Source organism: Kogia breviceps, chromosome 19 (assembly GCF_026419965.1).
Source record: "Kogia breviceps isolate mKogBre1 chromosome 19, mKogBre1 haplotype 1, whole genome shotgun sequence".
Lineage (NCBI taxonomy): Eukaryota > Metazoa > Chordata > Mammalia > Artiodactyla > Physeteridae > Kogia > Kogia breviceps.
The window spans coordinates 46,219,161-46,235,302 of NC_081328.1; the positions used below are offsets into that span (position 1 = coordinate 46,219,161).

The 16,142-nt window shown below is 53.3% G+C and overlaps 1 protein-coding gene across 4 annotated transcripts; it reads left to right on the top strand.

Moving 5' to 3' along the window:
• The first annotated feature begins 7,521 nt into the window (after positions 1-7,521).
• ARHGDIA (Rho GDP dissociation inhibitor alpha) lies at positions 7,522-15,694 on the top strand. 4 transcript variants are annotated; one of them, XM_067021383.1, is made up of 7 exons: positions 7,523-7,611; positions 9,136-9,352; positions 9,455-9,538; positions 9,807-9,883; positions 9,964-10,027; positions 10,155-10,368; positions 15,495-15,694. In XM_067021383.1, the coding sequence occupies exons 2-6, from the start codon at positions 9,163-9,165 to the stop codon at positions 10,352-10,354; spliced, it is 615 nt and encodes a 204-aa protein (XP_066877484.1). In that variant the 5' UTR covers positions 7,523-7,611; positions 9,136-9,162; the 3' UTR covers positions 10,355-10,368; positions 15,495-15,694. The 4 variants fall into 4 exon arrangements, with proteins under 4 accessions (XP_066877481.1, XP_066877484.1, XP_066877483.1 ...); XM_067021382.1 differs by lacking the exon at positions 15,495-15,694 and adding an exon at positions 11,323-11,516; XM_067021380.1 differs by lacking the exon at positions 15,495-15,694 and having other exon boundaries at positions 7,522-7,642; positions 10,155-11,516.
• Positions 15,695-16,142: the final 448 nt, after the last annotated feature.

Genomic DNA, 16,142 nt, shown 5'->3' on the forward strand with positions numbered 1-16,142 from the left:
TCCACAGTAAGAGAAGCCACTGCAATAAGAAGCCCCATGCACTGCAACGAAGAGTAGCGCCCGCTCGCTGCAACTAGAGAAAGCCTGCACACAGCAATGAAGACCCGAAGGCAGCCAAAAAAAACTATATGATGCCATCATTTTAGGACATCAAATTGGCAAAGATATGTTCTTTTAAAAGATTAACACAAGCTTTTCTGGGGAAGGGTAAAACCAGGGATTTTCATAGAGATGACATGATCCTACAGGTACAAAATCTTAAGGAATTACACAAACTTTAAGAACTAGTAAATGAGGGCTTCCCTGGTGGCGCAGTGGTTAAGAATCCGCCTGCCAATGCAAGGGACACGGTGCCAATGCAAGGGACACGGGTTCGAGCCCTGGTCCAGGAAGATCCCACGTGCCGCGGAGCAACTAAGCCCGTGCGCCACACTACTGAGTCTGAGCTCTAGAGCCTTCAAGCCACATCTACTGAAGCCTGCATGCCTAAAGCCCGTGCTGTGCAACACAAGAAGCCACCACAATGGGAAGCCTGCACACAGCAACGAAGACCCAATGCAGCCATAAACAAATTAATTAATTTTTGAAAAAAGAACTAGTAAATGAGCTTAGTAAGGTTGCAGAATATAAGAATATAACATCAATACACAAAAATCAACAATTCAAAAATGAAATTAAAATTCTATTTATGTCAATACAAAAAAGAATAAAATTGGGACTTCCCTGGCGGTCCAGTGGTTAAGACTGCTGCCAATGCAGGAGGCATGGGTTCAATCCCTGGTCAGGGAACTAAGATCCCACATGCCACTCCATGTAGCTAAAAAAAAAAAAAAAAGGAACAAGTTTAACAACAGAAGTGCCAGACCTGCACACTGAGAACTATGAAATACTGCTGAGAGAAACTAAAGATTAAATAGATGTGTGGGGGTGGAGAAGGGACAGACTGGGAGTTTGGGGTTAACTTACAGAATGGATAAACTAGGTCCTACTGCATAGCACAGGGAAGTATATTCAATATCCTGGGATAAACCTTAATAGAAAAGTATATTAAAAAGAATGTATATATGTGTATAACTGAGTCACTGTGTTGTACAGCAGAAATAAACACATTGTAAATCAACTATACTTCAATTTAAAAAGGACTTCCATGGTGGTCCAATGGTTAAGACTCCCTGCTTCCACTGCAGGGGGCACGGGTTCAATCCCTGGTCAGGGAACTAAGATCCCACATGCTGCCAGGCATGGTCAAAAATTTTTTTTTTTCTTTTTTTTTTGCAGTACGCGGGCCTCTCACTGTTGTGGCCTCTCCCGTTGCGGAGCACAGGCTCCGGACGTGCAGGCTTAGCGGTCATGGCTCACGGGCCCAGCTGCTCCGCGGCCTGTGGGATCCTCCCAGACCGGGGCACGAACCCGTATCCCCTGCATCGGCAGGCGGACTCTCAACCACTGTGCCACCAGGGAAGTCCCCCAATTTTTTTTTAATAAATAGATAGATGCGTAGAAATCTCATGCTTTGGGTTGGAACATTCAATATTGTTAAAATGGCAGTTCTCCCCAGATTGCTCTATAGAGTCAATGTAATCCCTATCAATAGGTGCTTTTGTAGAAATTGAGAACAAATTTTTAAGATTTATATGGAAATTCAAAGGACCTAGAATAGCCAAAACAATTCTGAAAAGAATAATAAAGTTGGAGAACCTACACTACCAAATTTCAAAACTTACTACAAAGCTACAGCAATCAAGAGGTTGTGGCATATAGATTAAGGAACAGAATTGAGTCTATAAATAAACCCTTAAGTTTATGGTGAATAAAATTTCAACAAACGTGCAAAGACAGTTCAGTGGGGAAAATTATTAGTCTTTTCAACTTTTGACTCGTGTTATACACAAAAGTTAACTCAAAATGGAGTGCAGACCTAAATGGAAGCTGAAATTATACACATAACAGAAGAAAATATAGGAGAAAATCTTTACAACTTTGGCTTATGCAAAGAGTTCTTAGACACAACATCAAAAGCATGAGTCATGAAAAAAAAAATTGATGTTAGAATTCACTTAAAAGGTTTTGCCCTTCAAAAGACATCATTAAGAAAAACAAAGTCACAGAAAATATATCTGACAAAGGACTCCCATCCAGGACCCATCAATAGTCTTACAACTGAATAGAACAACCAAACTTAAAAGTGGACAAAAAACTTGAATAGATGTTTTACCAAAGAGGACTCTTCAACAGGGAAAAGCAAATCAAAGCCACAAAGAGACACCATGTCACATCCACTAGGACAGCTTTAATCAAAAAGACAGGGATTTCCCTGGTGGCGCAGTAGCTAAGAATCCACCTGCCAATGCAGGGGACACAGGTTCGAGCCCCGGTCCAGGAAGATCCCACATGCCGTGGAGCAAGTAAGCCCGTGCGCCACAACTACTGAGACTACGGAGCGCACGTGCCACAACTACTGAAGCCTGCACGCCTAGAGCCCGTGCTCCACAACAAGAGAAGCCACCGCAATGAAAAGCCCACCTGCCGCAACGAAGAGTAGCCACCGCTCGCCGCAAATAGAGAAAGCCCGCGTGCAGCAATGAAGACCCAATGTAGCCAAAAAAAAGACAATGCCAAATGTTGGCAGGGTGTGCCCAACTGGAACCTTTTCACATTGCTGAAATGTGAAAAGGTACATCCCCACCTTGGAAAACTTGGGAATTTCACACTTGGCAATCTACCCAAGACAAATGAACAAACGTTCATGCAAAGACAGCATATGTTCACAACAGACAAAAAGGAAACCAAAAGTGCATCAACTGACAAGTGAATACAAACAGAATATGCTATACTTATACAATAAAGAGGACAAAAATGTGCATTCTACGCTGTAGATGGCCTGCAAAACATTAGGTGAAATCACAAGACACCAGAAGACTATATATTGTGTGATTCCACTTACAAGAAATGTCCAGGAAAGACAACTTTACAGATGCACAAAGCAGAACAGTGGTTGCCAGGGTCTGGGGGAGAAGGGGGGCTAGAGTGGGCATCAACTACGAATAGCTCAAGGGAAACTTTCTTGGCATGAGGATTATGCACCTCTACAAATTCACTAAAAAATTCTTGTATTGTAAACTTTCAATGGGTGGATTTTGTAAATTATACCTCAGTAAAGCTGCCTTTCTATGTCATTAAATATTTTTATTTGAATAATGTAAAAAGTTTTAATTAATCACAGGGTTTTTAAATTAATATATATTAATATTTACTACAGTGTAGATGTTCTGGGGCTGCTCAGTGATCTGCTCTGCTCTTCAGATCCCTGTTAATGAAAATGTTTGATGTTGTAAAAGTACCGAAATAAATGTCCTTGCAACTAAACCTTTGCACACAGCCATAGTTCTTTCCTCAGAATACTGTTAAGGTTCAAGGTGTACTTTCATAGCCCTCCCCAGCCCCGCTGGGCGTTCCGGGTGTAGCCACGCATGTCACATCTCTTAGGTTCTTTGCTAATTTGATAGAAGGTTCCAAACAGCGTCATTCCTCTCTTGTGATGGTGCAGAAACATGTCACATTCCAAGGGGTCCAGCTCCTGCAGGTCCAACCTGCACCTATGGAAAGGATGAAGGGCAGGGACACAATGTCAGCACTGGGTATGGTGTTGCCAGCCAGTCCCAGTTGTGGGAGACTCCTAGGACCAGTGATCCTGGTCCTTCAACAGGACACTGCACAGAGCAGAGAGGATGATCCTATTAAAGAAGACCCTAACACAACTAATGCAATGTATGAAGCTCTAACAAAAAGAACTCAGTACAATCAAGGAAACTATTGGCTAGATCTTTAATGATATTTAAGAATTTGTTATATTTTCTTGGTTGGTATTCCAGGTCGCTACTGCTCTTTAAATTACTCCAAAATGTGGTGTGAAACAAACACATTTTACTATGGTCACAGATTCTGAAGGTCAGGGAGTGAGACAGTTGTTTCGTCTGGTGCCACAAAACAGGTCTTCTGGGTCCTCAGCCCCAATTTTCAGATTAAGAGAAGCCACACACCCCAGCCTCACCCTCACCAGTCTTGATCAGAAGCCATGATGGGATGAGACTTCTGGGGGTCCTGGGAGGCAGAGAGTGTGTATTACACGAGAGGGTCACACATCATTTGCTTCTATTCCCGTTGAGAGGTGGAATCTAGCTCTGTTATGATGTGAGTTCTTTTCTGTTATGATTCCTACTCATCTGTGTGAAACTTGTAGGATTTAAGCTATGTTAAGACATGTTATGTAGTTCAAAATGGAGTCACACTGGCCAACCTGAACGTCCATGTTAGTTGTTTTGAAATGTCTGTTGTAGCACTGGGAGTATCTTAAGTGATAAACTAAGAGTGTTACTTTAGATAAGAAGTTTGATGGATATATGTCACTGGAAGAGAAGGAACAACTGATAGAGTGAAGACCCCTCCCCCAGAGGGTAACTGTTGCTCCTTAAGAAGAGACCACCAAGCCCAGTGACTTGAAGACTCTTCCCTGAAGGACGCGACTCCACGTTGCTGAGAGCTGTTCCAGCTTTTTGAACGTTGCCAGAGGCCCTGTCAGAGCAGAAGGCAACTTCCCACTCACACCTGTCTCAAGACCTGTGGCCAGACCAGAGATGCTGCTCGTGCTGAGACGCCTCCTTCTCAGACTTCTCCTTGGAGTGGTTCATTACCCCCTTTTCCCTACTTTGTAACCGTGTGTAATAAACTGAGCGATTCGTGAATTGAATGTTGACTACTGTTCCCTACATCTCCATTCCTGATTCTCACCTGCCCTTACTGCTAGGCCGTGCCCTTCCTTCACAGTAGACAGGCCTCTTCGAACATTTGCTCTTGGAGTCCAGCGGCCAAAATCCCATGGGAGTTGTATGGGTGGTCCTCGGGCCAACAGCCCAGGCTGTTGAAATGGGGCCATCTTGATGGCCAGTCTTTGTGGCTGCAGCACGACCGAAATGATTACAACTGCATGAAAAAAAGCCCAGCTCTCAGCCCACAGAATAGGAGAGAACCATAAACCGCTGCTCCAGGCCACTAGGTTTGGAGTGGTTTGTCTGTTTTTAGGCTGCACCATGTGGCATGTGGGAATATGGGATCTTAGTTCCCCGACCAGGGATTGAACCCATGTCCCATGCAGTGGAAGCACAAAGTCTTAACCACTGGACCTTCAGGGAAGTCCTGGAGTGGTTTGTGGGATGACTGTACTGCTATTATTTACTCCCAAAGGATCCTTTTTTTTCTTTTTAAAATATAATTAATTAATTTATTTTGGCTGCGTTGGGTCTTCGTTGCTGTGCGCGAGCTTTCTCTAGCTGTCGCGAGTAGGGGCTACTCTTCGTCACGGTGTGCGGGCTTCTCACCGCATCGTAGTCTTCTCTTATTGTAGAGCATGGGCTCTAGGAGCACAGGCTCAGTAATTGTGGCACACAGGCTTAGTTGCTCCGCAGCATGTGGGATCTTCCCAGATCAGGGATCGAACCCATATCCCCTGCATTGGCAGGCAGATTCTTAACCACTGTGCTGCCAGGGAAGTCTGGATCCTTTTTCTTAGAAATAAATACACGCTGAAATATTTATGATATTTGACGTTTGCTTCAAACTTGCTGCATGTGTTAAGGAAATGAGGGCACATGTGACACAGGATTGGACACGAGCTGGTGGGTACCTGTTGAAGCTGGTGATCGGTCCCCTGGGCTTCATAATCCCATTCTTTCTACCTTGGTCCATGTGGTGGGCCGCCTCCTTGTCCTCATGCTCCTGTGCTCTCCTCCGGCGCTGTTCTGGGGAAGGTCCGTGTGACCAGCAGAAGAGAGCAGAAGCGATGGCACTTCTGACACTAGGTTATGAGGGACACTGCAGCTTTGTTTTTGGCACTTGCTGTTTCCCTGGCTTGCGTTCTCTTGCTGCATGCAGGATCTTCGTTGCTGCATGTGGACTCTTAGTTGTGGCATGCAGGATCTAGTTCCCCAACCAGGGATTGAACCCTGGCCCCCTGCATTGGGAGTGCAGTCTTGCCCACTGGACCACCAGGGAAGGCCCTCTGTTTCTGTTTCTGAGGCCTCACTTGGGGGCCGCCAACTGCCTTATAGAGAGGCCAGAAGCTGTTGGCAGCGGGGAACTAAACCCTCCAGCCAACAACCCACTGCAGATCCTTGAGACCAGGCCCCACGCTCACAGTTGACCACAACCTCACAAGATTGGAGCCGGAATCACCCCGCAGAGCAGCTCCCTGATCCTCGTTCAAGATAGTAAATGTTGGTCGTTTTAAGCTGCTAAATTCCAGGATACGTTTTTATCCAGCAATAGGTAACTAACATAACAAGTCTGGTATTTTTCAAAAAGCACTTGGGTTATGGGAAAGCAAACTTGCTCAACCAGCGATTCAGCAGTGCAGCAGGACGGCTGGCTGTAGCATCGCGGTTTTCAGTGGCAGGAAGCCTCAGAAGCACACACCGAATAAATACCATACTGGAATGCTCTGTCTTTGGCCAACTCAACTTCCTACACGTAAAGGGGACAGTGAGACTCTTAGATACAGAAAACTCGCAAATACTCCTCAAAAGTTAAAGACATTTCGAAAAGATACCAAAGGTCAGTATTTCGCATTAAGTTCTATGGCCTAAAAGGCCCTCCTACGCGCAATCTAGGGGTGTGTGTTTGTGATGATTCTGGTGTTGAGCATTTGGGGGCTCAGACCCCGCGAGGAGGAGGAGGAAGCGGGGTGCTTGGCGGGCACTGGCGGCGCAAGCTCCGCCAGTCCCGCCACATTGGTCACAAATCATGGGCCCCGCCTGGAGCTGCAAAATGCTCCCGGGTTGAGCGCATGGGCAAGTGTCCGACACTCGCCACGCGGCTGGAGAACCCGGGTCGGCCGTGGCGTCTGGGCCAGGAGCTCTTGGCAGGGCGACCACATGTTGACTTGGTCTGGAAGGAGCGAAAGGCTCGACAGGAGCACCGACCCCTCTCCGGGAAGGGAGCGCGAGGCCGACACCCGCGGTTGAACTTCCGGCGGTAACTTCCAGGAGGCCGAACAGCGGCGACTGGGCGCGAAGGCCGCCTCAGGCTGGACGGCGGCCATCCGCTGACCCCGGCTCCTAGAGGGGACTGGCCGGGCCTCGCAGAATGACGGCTGCGTACCCACAGAGGGAGGCGTGGCCGTGGAGGGAGACGCGCCCGTTGACTGACAGACGCGCGTTCCAGCACCTCGCGGAAATGCCACGCCGCGCCCACGTTCCGCGTGGGGATCAGCGAGACTGTGACACTGCCCCGCCCCTTCAGTTTGCGGGCTGACCCCTGGGGATGCCCGGGTCCAAAAAATACCTGGGGGAAAGGGCGCAGAACCCCCAACGGGATAAGCCTCCGCAAACGTCCCCACCGTCGCACCGCCCACGCTGGATGCGCCCACGAGGCCGTGCCCAGAAGATGGCGGCGGCGCGCTGACGCCAGGCCCCGCGCGCATGCGCTCTCCGCAGCCCTCCCGTCGCGAGCGGAAGTCGCGTGCCCCGGAAGTGGCCGGGCGGGCGCGCGCGGGCGGGGCGGCAAAGGTTCGTCATTCTGTGCCTGAGGGCGCGCAAGAACTGCGAAGACGATCCTCTGGTGAGCGCCGGCGGCGGGGCTGGCAAGCGCGGTGGGTGCGGCAGGCGGGGCGGCCGCGGGGGAGGAGGCCGGGGCCGCGCCTTTGTTCTCGCCGCCCGCCCCGCCCGCTAGCCCCGCCGAGGGGTCTGCGCCGGGCGGGGGCCGCATTGACAGCGGGCGGTGGTCCAGGCGTAGGGCGGGCCCACGTGCGGGTCGGGGGCGCTGGGATCTGGAGGCGGGGGCTTGGGTGCTGGGGGCGGGATCCGGGGGCTGTGCAGGCCTCTTTTGTGGTCGCCGCTCGTGCCCAGGGCCCCCTCCCCGCTGGTGTGCGCGGGCCCGGGCCAGGCCGGACGCCCCTTCCCTTGGGCGGTGAGGTCCCCGCGCCCCACCTCACGCGCCGGGCGGGGCCCGGCCCAGATTGCAGGCCCTGCGGAAGTGCGGGCCGCGCTTTCGCACTTAAAGGATTTTGTTGCCTGCGGCCGAGATTGAGTGGCGTTAGGGCGTGAGTCTTCTAGAGGAATTCCAGAGGAAGCAGCAAGAAGGTCTGGAAAAGCGGGACGGCCCCACCCCGCCTGCGGCGACCGGGCGGTTCCGCGTCCCTAGCGGCCCTTTGTAAGATCTGATCCTCGCGCGGGTCCCGGCCTTGGCTATCTTTACTGGCAGCTGGTGGCCCTGACCCATCTCCTGCACCGCCAGGTCAGATCTGAGTGGGTTTCAGATATTTCTCAGGGATTCTAGGGGGTGCGACGGTCATCCTCAGCGAAGGAAGCCCAGTGGCTGCCCCATCGCTGCTCCTCGCTTTGTCAGCACTGCTGTGGGCTCTTCTGGGGCAGGGTGCGGAAGGAGGGTCCTGACTACCACATGTTTGCAGTGGTTCGCAAATTCTAGGTCGCAGACCCTCACAATTGGAGATATGATTGGCAGACACTTAGGGCCTCTCATGCCATTTTAGGACTTAACCTGTGAGACTGAGGTTGGCCCTGTTATCTGAGCCTTAGGAGAGTCCTGTGTTTGAAGGGTGAGAGAGAACTGAGTCGTGTCTTGCACGAAGGCTTTGGTTTGCAGCTAGGACGTGTCCGAAGGAACCCTGTGGTTAGAGAGGACCCAGCAGGAGGGGTCCCTTGAGGCAAGGGCCTGGAAAGTTCAGAAAAAGCAGCAGGACTTGGTCCTGATGTTGCCTGGTGGGACCAGGTTGCTGCTGCTTCCTGGGCAGCAAGGGAGCTGTGTGCCTGGTCTCCCCTAGGAGCAGGGTGCAGATTCCACTTAGCTCTGGGTGCTGGACCTGGGGTGGGGTCCCCTGAGGTGGGCAGGGCAAGGAGGTGAGTGTGGCCCCTCTGGGCCTCAGGAGCCAGTGTCTGGGTCCTTTTCAAAGTTCTGATTGTCGTTGCTTTCCTGTTACAGAAGATACACCTCTTCTTGGGCCCAGGTGGGGGCTTGGCCACCTGCAGAGATCTGACGCAGATCACCTGGGGGACCTGCAAAGGGGCAGGAGGGGGAACACTGGGTCCCTCCGAGATGCCACAGCCCATGCTACCCTGTCCACAGGTGTCCCAGATCTAGCTAGAGGTGAGCATGGCTGAGCAGGAGCCCACAGCCGAGCAGTTGGCACAGATTGCAGCTGAGAACGAGGAGGATGAGCACTCCGTCAACTACAAGCCCCCGGCCCAGAAGAGCATCCAGGAGATCCAGGAGCTGGACAAGGACGACGAGAGTCTGCGCAAGTACAAGGAGGCCCTGCTGGGCCGTGTGGCCGTGTCTGCCGGTGAGTGGGCCCTGGTGGGTGGGTGTGGACACCTGTCGCTTTTCTGGATGTTTGCTACTGTTTCCCCCACTGGTGAAACTCTAATTTGCTGTCACTTTGCAGACCCCAACGTCCCCAATGTTGTGGTGACCCGACTGATCCTGGTTTGTAGCACGGCCCCGGGCCCCTTGGAGCTGGACCTGACAGGTGAGTGGTATCTCTGAGGTTCCTGGCTGGGGCTGCCTGGCACCCTGCTGCTTCCCCTAAAGATAGTTTGTTGGGGTGTTGGCGCCCTCTTGTGGGCAGCACAAGAAGTGTAGCCAAGTGGTCTTAAAAGGCTCTGGTTTTGGTGTTGTCTTGGTCTGGGTTGCCAAGGGTTATGTTGGGGGGGGCAGGTGGAAGGGGCACCCCACCAGGGCCAGAGGCTTCCTCTGGCTGGCTGAACCTCCTAGTGTGGCATTCTTCTCAAATGCAGGTGATCTGGAGAGCTTTAAGAAGCAGTCTTTTGTGCTGAAGGAGGGTGTGGAATACAGGATAAAAATCTCCTTCCGGGTAAGGAGGAGGCTCAGGGAGGTGCCAGGGGCTGGGACTGGGGATCCTGGCTGAGCCCTGCTTGGGGTGCCTCCTTGTAGGTGAACCGAGAGATCGTGTCCGGCATGAAGTACATCCAGCACACATACAGGAAAGGCGTTAAGAGTGAGTGGGGGTGGGCGCCAGGCCCGAGCTCCCAGGAGGGAGGTGGCCACCCAGGGGCTCAGGGATCGGGAGGGAGAGAGGAAATGCCCAGCTCTGCTCCCTGACCGACACCGTTTCTGCATCGCAGTTGACAAGACTGACTACATGGTGGGGAGCTATGGGCCTCGGGCAGAGGAATACGAGTTCCTAACCCCCATGGAGGAGGCCCCCAAGGGCATGCTGGCTCGAGGCAGCTACAACATCAAGTCCCGCTTCACAGACGACGACAGGACTGACCACCTGTCCTGGGAGTGGAACCTCACCATCAAGAAGGAGTGGAAGGACTGAGCCGTGGCTGGGAGGTGGGCAGGGCGGGCGGACGGAAGGACGGACATGCCCCTCCCCACCCCTCCCGCCCCCAGACCAAAGTGCTGACAGGGCCCGCCCACGCTGCCGCCACTGCCCCTGGCCTGCCTCCTGGCAGGCCTGTCTGTCCCTCCTCCACCCTTCCAGCCTGCTGGCCCCAGCCTCCTCGGTGGTCTAGTGTTGTTGCTGCTTCCGCCTGTGCTGTGGGGAGGGAGGTCTACACCTCCCCTTCTGTATCCCTTGAGGTTCCCCCACCGTCCTAACCCGACCTGAAGTCCTGGCAAGGGAGCCAGGCATTGCAGAGGGGCTCAGGTACGCTGGGCCTTCTCTGTTGCCCCACCTCATGTCTGGCACGCCCTCCTGGTGGGGGTGGGGTGTACCATGTGGGGCCTCGTTGGGCCGGTCGTCCTCCAGCTTTCACTTCTCCCTGGTCAGTCCATCCATCACTGTCAGTAACCGTCTAACCATGATGCCTTAACATGTGGAACGTGTGCTGAGGGGGCGTCACTAATCTCCTAACCCCGTGTCTGCATGAGCATGTGGTCTCCCCCAGTCCCTGCCCCATCTGTGATCCCAGTGGCCCGAGAAGGTGTGTGGGATGTGCTGCTGCTGCTCCCCAGTTTGCCTGGGCCTGGCCAGTCCCCCTCCCCCTGGCCAGGGCTGCGGGGACGGCTCCAGGGGCTTGGGAAAGCCAAATGCCAAACCTTGAGCGGCCTCCAGTCCCATCTGGGAGGCTGGGTGTCCTCACACCTCTGCCTTCTCTGTCCCGGTGGGCAGTGCCTAGAGCCCACGGCCCCAAGAGAGAGCCCTCAGCAGACAAAACCAGTGGCCAAGCCTTACCTGTCCCGCCTGGGCCTGCCGGCCTGGAGTCATGTGCCTGGCCTGTCAGTATTTATTGCCTCCATATGTGCCGTCCTCTGGGCCCACTGGCCTGCTGCCTCTGCCCCCAGGCTCGGTTCCACCATCCCCAGCAGGCCGACCAGGACCCAGCCAGGACAACTGTGGGACCAAGCTTGCACAGCTGGAGCCGTCCCCTGTGCCCCCCACCCCACCCTGCCCCTCCCCGGTCAGACCCGGGCCTAGAACGCACAAGAGCCTGTCCTGCTTCTCCTTTTCTGACCGGGAAATAAACTCCCCCTAAGGAGCCAGGGTGTCTGCTGGTCGTCTCCTGGTGGGAAAGGGGAAGTGGGGCCCCATTCCTCTGCTACCCCAGGGCACCCAGAGCCAGGCCAGGGGCCAGGTGCAGTCGCCACTGCTCCTGTGGCTATTGAAGGAGAATGGGTTTAAAGCCCTTTCTTAGTCATGTCAGCCTGCGAGGCCAGTGCTACCCTTTTGGCTCTTGTGGGTCCTGCAGGGAAAGGGTGGGGCACCGTCAGGCCCTGGGCCCGATGGGGTGTCCAGAGTGGCTCCCGCACCCCACTCATGGGCCCTGTCTGAGCCTCTGGAAGGGAACGCTTTCAGCCTTAGAGAAGAGCAATCTTTCTGAGGACTTGGGAACAAATGGGATAACTGGGTCACAAGGGACTTGGGCTGAGGACTCCAAGCTAGGTAGGAGGGTGGAGAAGTTGGCACCATGGGCAGCAGGGCCAATGGAGGGTGACATGGAAGGCTGGCCAAGCCCCTGTGCCCTGTAGGGCCAGGCAGGGCCAGAGGTCCAAAGGTGGGATTGGTGAGGTGGGGTGAATGGGAGATGGGGACCCTCGCTGCATGGAGGTACAAAAGAGCACCTAGGGAGCCCTGAAGGACTGCCAAGGGGCATGCATGCTCCACAGCCAGTCCTGCTGAGCATCAGGGTCTCCTTAGGACCTTGGGGTAGCAGGGACTATGCTGCCTCAGAGCATCACCCCCAAGGGCACCCAGTACCTAAGATGCACTTTACCAGCCCTGAGTCAGGAAAGGGCAGCTAGGAATCCCCAGCTCCAGAGTGTCAGTTCCAGAAACTCCCTTTTATGGCTCACTGCTGGTTGCAAAATCTCCCTTTGTGCTCTGAGTTGGTGAGAAGAGTGGTATGTGTCACACCTAGGCAGCTGCTTCCCTGAACCGCCTTGGCTGCACCTCCCAGAGCTTGCCACTCTTCCCAGTGCTTATCAGTCGGGCGAGCCCTCCCAGGACCTTATCACCAGCTGGGGTGGACTCGGAGGTACCCTTTCACCTCCACCCGCAGGTCATGACCACATGTCATGCCAGGATGGCACCCACAGGGCTGGTTGTCTCCTGGCCTGCCTTACTAGGGCCCTGGTGGAATTCTGGAGTCTGAGAGCTGGGCTGGGTAATGGGATAAAATGCCACATCGTGCAGCAGCTGGCCCAGACATAAATCCAAGAGCCATAGCCCCCAGCTCTGGAATTCACTGGGGTCAAGGACCCTAACCAGCCTTTCCCAGGACTGCCTGCTGGAGGCAGGAGGAGGCAGTGAGACTGCACAGCTCTGGGTTCCGAGGCCCAAGGCTTTTCCCACTAAACTCGGACACAGCTACCTCTGAAACAGCTCTACCTTTGGAGGGGAAAGGCTCCCAGGTGGTGGCTACAGGTTTCAGTCTGCAGGCCAGCCACAGCCGCTCTAGCTCTCCCTGTCCATCTCCTAAGAGGTCCGGTGAAAAATCTTCAAACCTAGGGTCAGCCTGTGCTGGCAGCAGTTTGATTTATTGGGCAAGGGCCTTCTGAGGCTCCGGCAAGCCAGAAGGCCTACTATTTTTGCTCTTGGATTTTCCAAGCTTTGCTTTGATATGTGAACTCAGACCCCAAGTGCTAAGTAGTACAGACACACTGCCAACAGCCAGGACTTTGTTCTGGTTCCTCCTCTGGTGAAGGATTACATGAGGTGGCACCTGCAGGACCTGCATGACGTGTCTCTCAGGTCCCAAGTCTAACCTGATCCTTCTGGTTCCACCCCAAACCCAAACCTGTCTGTACAGCTCAGTGCTGCTGGGCCTGGGCTCCCTGCCCCAGTGAGCCAGTGCCTGTGACCTTTCTTCTCCACTCCCTCCCTCTGTCCATGGCCCTAGTCATCCCCAAGCTTCTGCCTCCTCAGCCATCCCCTAGGTGGACCCTTCTTCCACTGAGGAGAGTGGCAGTGGACACCAGGTCAGCACCTTTATTGTGACTACTCACCAGTTATTGTAGTTTGCTAGAACCTTCTCCATGCCTGGCACTGTCATGCTTTACAATCAGCATCCACTTCAGTCCACCAGGGCCACACTCACCACTGCACCTCCTTCCCAACTCACCCATGTGCAGGGCTGTGTGGCCCATGGCACAGCCCTCGCTCCCCTGCTGCTGCTCCACAGTGGAAACCTGCAGTCGAGGACTTCCTGGGTGTCCACGAGCCTGCTGTTAACTCCCTCAATGCCTCCAATTGGGTTGAAAGGGAGTTGTTTTATTCTGAGAACATTTTTTTTTAATTTTTGGCCACACCAGGCGGGAGGCAGGATCTTAGTTCCCTGACCAGGGATCAAACCCGCACCCCCTGCCGTGGAAGCGTGGAATCTTTTTTTAAAAATTAATTTAATTAATTAAGTTTGGGGGCTGCATTGGGTCTTCGTTGCTGCGGCGCAGGCTTTCTTGAGTTGCGGCGAGCGGCAGCTACTCTTCGTTGCAGTGCGCAGGCATCTCATTGGGTAGCTCCTCTTGTTGCAGAGCACGGGCTCTAGGCGCACGGGCTTCAGTAGTAGTGGCTCGTAGGCTGTAGAGCGCTGGCTCAGTAGTTGTGGCTCGCGGGCTTAGTTGCTCCACGGCATGTGGGTTCTTCCTGCACCAGGGCTCGAACCCGTGTCCCCTGCATTGGCAGGTGGATTCTTAAACACTGCACCACCAGGGAAGTCGCCAAGAACTCTATTTTTGAGAGTAGTCTTTATCAAAATGTTTTATCACTCAGTTGTTCAACCAGTGTTTAATGAGCACCTTCTCTGGGCATGAGAGATCCCTGGAGGACATCCTGAAGCAGCTGTGCTGGGTTCAGAGAGATGCCAGAGCCACAGCCACTGGGGCTGTGTCCTCCAAAGGTGCACTCCAGTTCCGGGCACTGGTATGAGAGTGAACACGGCTCCATCGCCTCTTCCTAGAGTTGCCCATGAAAGGCATGTGAGTGGCCTTAGGAAAAAGACAGATGCTGGCCCTCCCCTCAGGGCCAAGGCCTGCAGAGGTGTACAGTGAACCTGGCCTGTGTCCTGGGGGGAAGCATGCACCCCTGCACCTCACCCAACTACTGACCAACCCCAGAGACTGGAGACCTGGGGCATCCCCAAACCTGGCCTCCCTCCAGCTTTCTGGGAACCCCACTTCCCTGCGGACGTGCTTTGAGAAGGTGCATCAATGCAGGCAAGGCATGAAAATACCATGCCCTGTCCAGGCCAGAGCCCTGGTTTTCACAGAACGATGCCTTGGCTGGGTCCACCTGGGCTGCAGAACAGTGGCCTGTCATCACCTGCATCAACGTGTGTCCCAATTACCCTTGGCTTTGGCCATGGAGGCCCAGACTGAACCAGAGTGAGTGAACCACAGCCAGCAACTCAGATCGTTGCTGTTCTGCGTCTGGTCTGTTCTCCCCTTGGTCCCAGTATTCTAATCTTTTGTAACTACTTTACCGTATGCTGTGAGGCTAAGCTGCCGCCAAACCGTCACAAACTAATCAACACCTTGGTATCTCTTCACTCTGTCCCTATCAGATGAAAAAACCAAAGTCCAAAAATTTAGGCATCTAAACTCTGATTTCATGGGTGCCTCTGAAATCTAGACTTGGTACAAATGTCCCTTGTCTCAGACCCAAATTGTGGTCTGTAAATCGCGGTCATGGCAATCACAAAAATGTTGGGAGACAGGGCAGGAGGTATGAGGCAATTCCCACCCTTTCCCAGAGAGCAGAGGGTGCCTGTGATGGCTTATTTTGAAGCCCTGCCGCTCAGCAGGCCAGCACCCGGGCCAGGACCCCACTGAACTGGGGTGGAGGCCGCAGCTGCAGACACGTTCATAGCCTTTCGTTGCCTGAGGCCCAGCTCCTGTACAGTGCCTGCTGTGAGGTAGACAGGCATCTCAGGAGCTACAACCACCTCTGTCTCTTTGTTCTACTGGCCCTGGGGGAGGGGCACAGAGAACCTGGTCTTGACCTTCAGGAATTTATATTCTAGGTGAGGAAGTACCACAAGAGATGAGAAGACAGGCCCTCAGGAGCTACGTGTCAATAAATGCAAACTCTCAGAAGTACAAAAACATCATTTTTTCTGTTTTACCATTTCCGAGATCAGGATCTTATTATATAGCCAACGTGTACATTTTATGTGGGAGTGTCCTCCTTTTTCCTGTCAAGTTATTAAATCGATGATGAGTGAAAATCAGTGGGGTTGGCATTTCACAACGGAGGAAGTGAACACAAACGAAGGGAGTGTAGACGGGGGTGGGGTTAGAGTTAGGCTTTGAGCTGTGAAAGAAAAGGAGCTGCTCCGTCCAGAGCTGCGCCGCCCGACAGGAGCAACATTTGGGCCACGCATGTTATTTTAAATGTTCTAAAGCCACGTTAAAGAAAAAAACTGGGGAAAAAAAGCTTTGATACTTTTACTTAAGTCATCGTATACAAAATATCCCAACATGTCAATATAAAAAGGCATCAAGGGAATATCGTACACTCCCCTCCCGTCCTCAGTCTTGACGTCCGGTGCGTGTTACGTTCACTCCCAGTCACGCTGCCCGGACGCATTTTAGAACTCGGTGGCCGCTAGCGACCCCCCTGGTGGACGGCGCGGGTCTACCCGGGCGCCTGAAAGCGACCCAGAGGCTGC

What these genes read in the sequence shown, in the direction of transcription:
- ARHGDIA (XM_067021380.1), top strand. Translation starts at nt 9,163, where the DNA reads ATGGCTGAGCAGGAGCCCACAGCCGAGCAGTTGGCACAGATTGCAGCT. An exon ending in CCGTGTGGCCGTGTCTGCCG is followed by an intron (nt 9,353 to 9,454) that starts GTGAGTGGGCCC and finishes GTCACTTTGCAG; the next exon opens with ACCCCAACGTCCCCAATGTT. An exon ending in GGATAAAAATCTCCTTCCGG is followed by an intron (nt 9,884 to 9,963) that starts GTAAGGAGGAGG and finishes GCCTCCTTGTAG; the next exon opens with GTGAACCGAGAGATCGTGTC.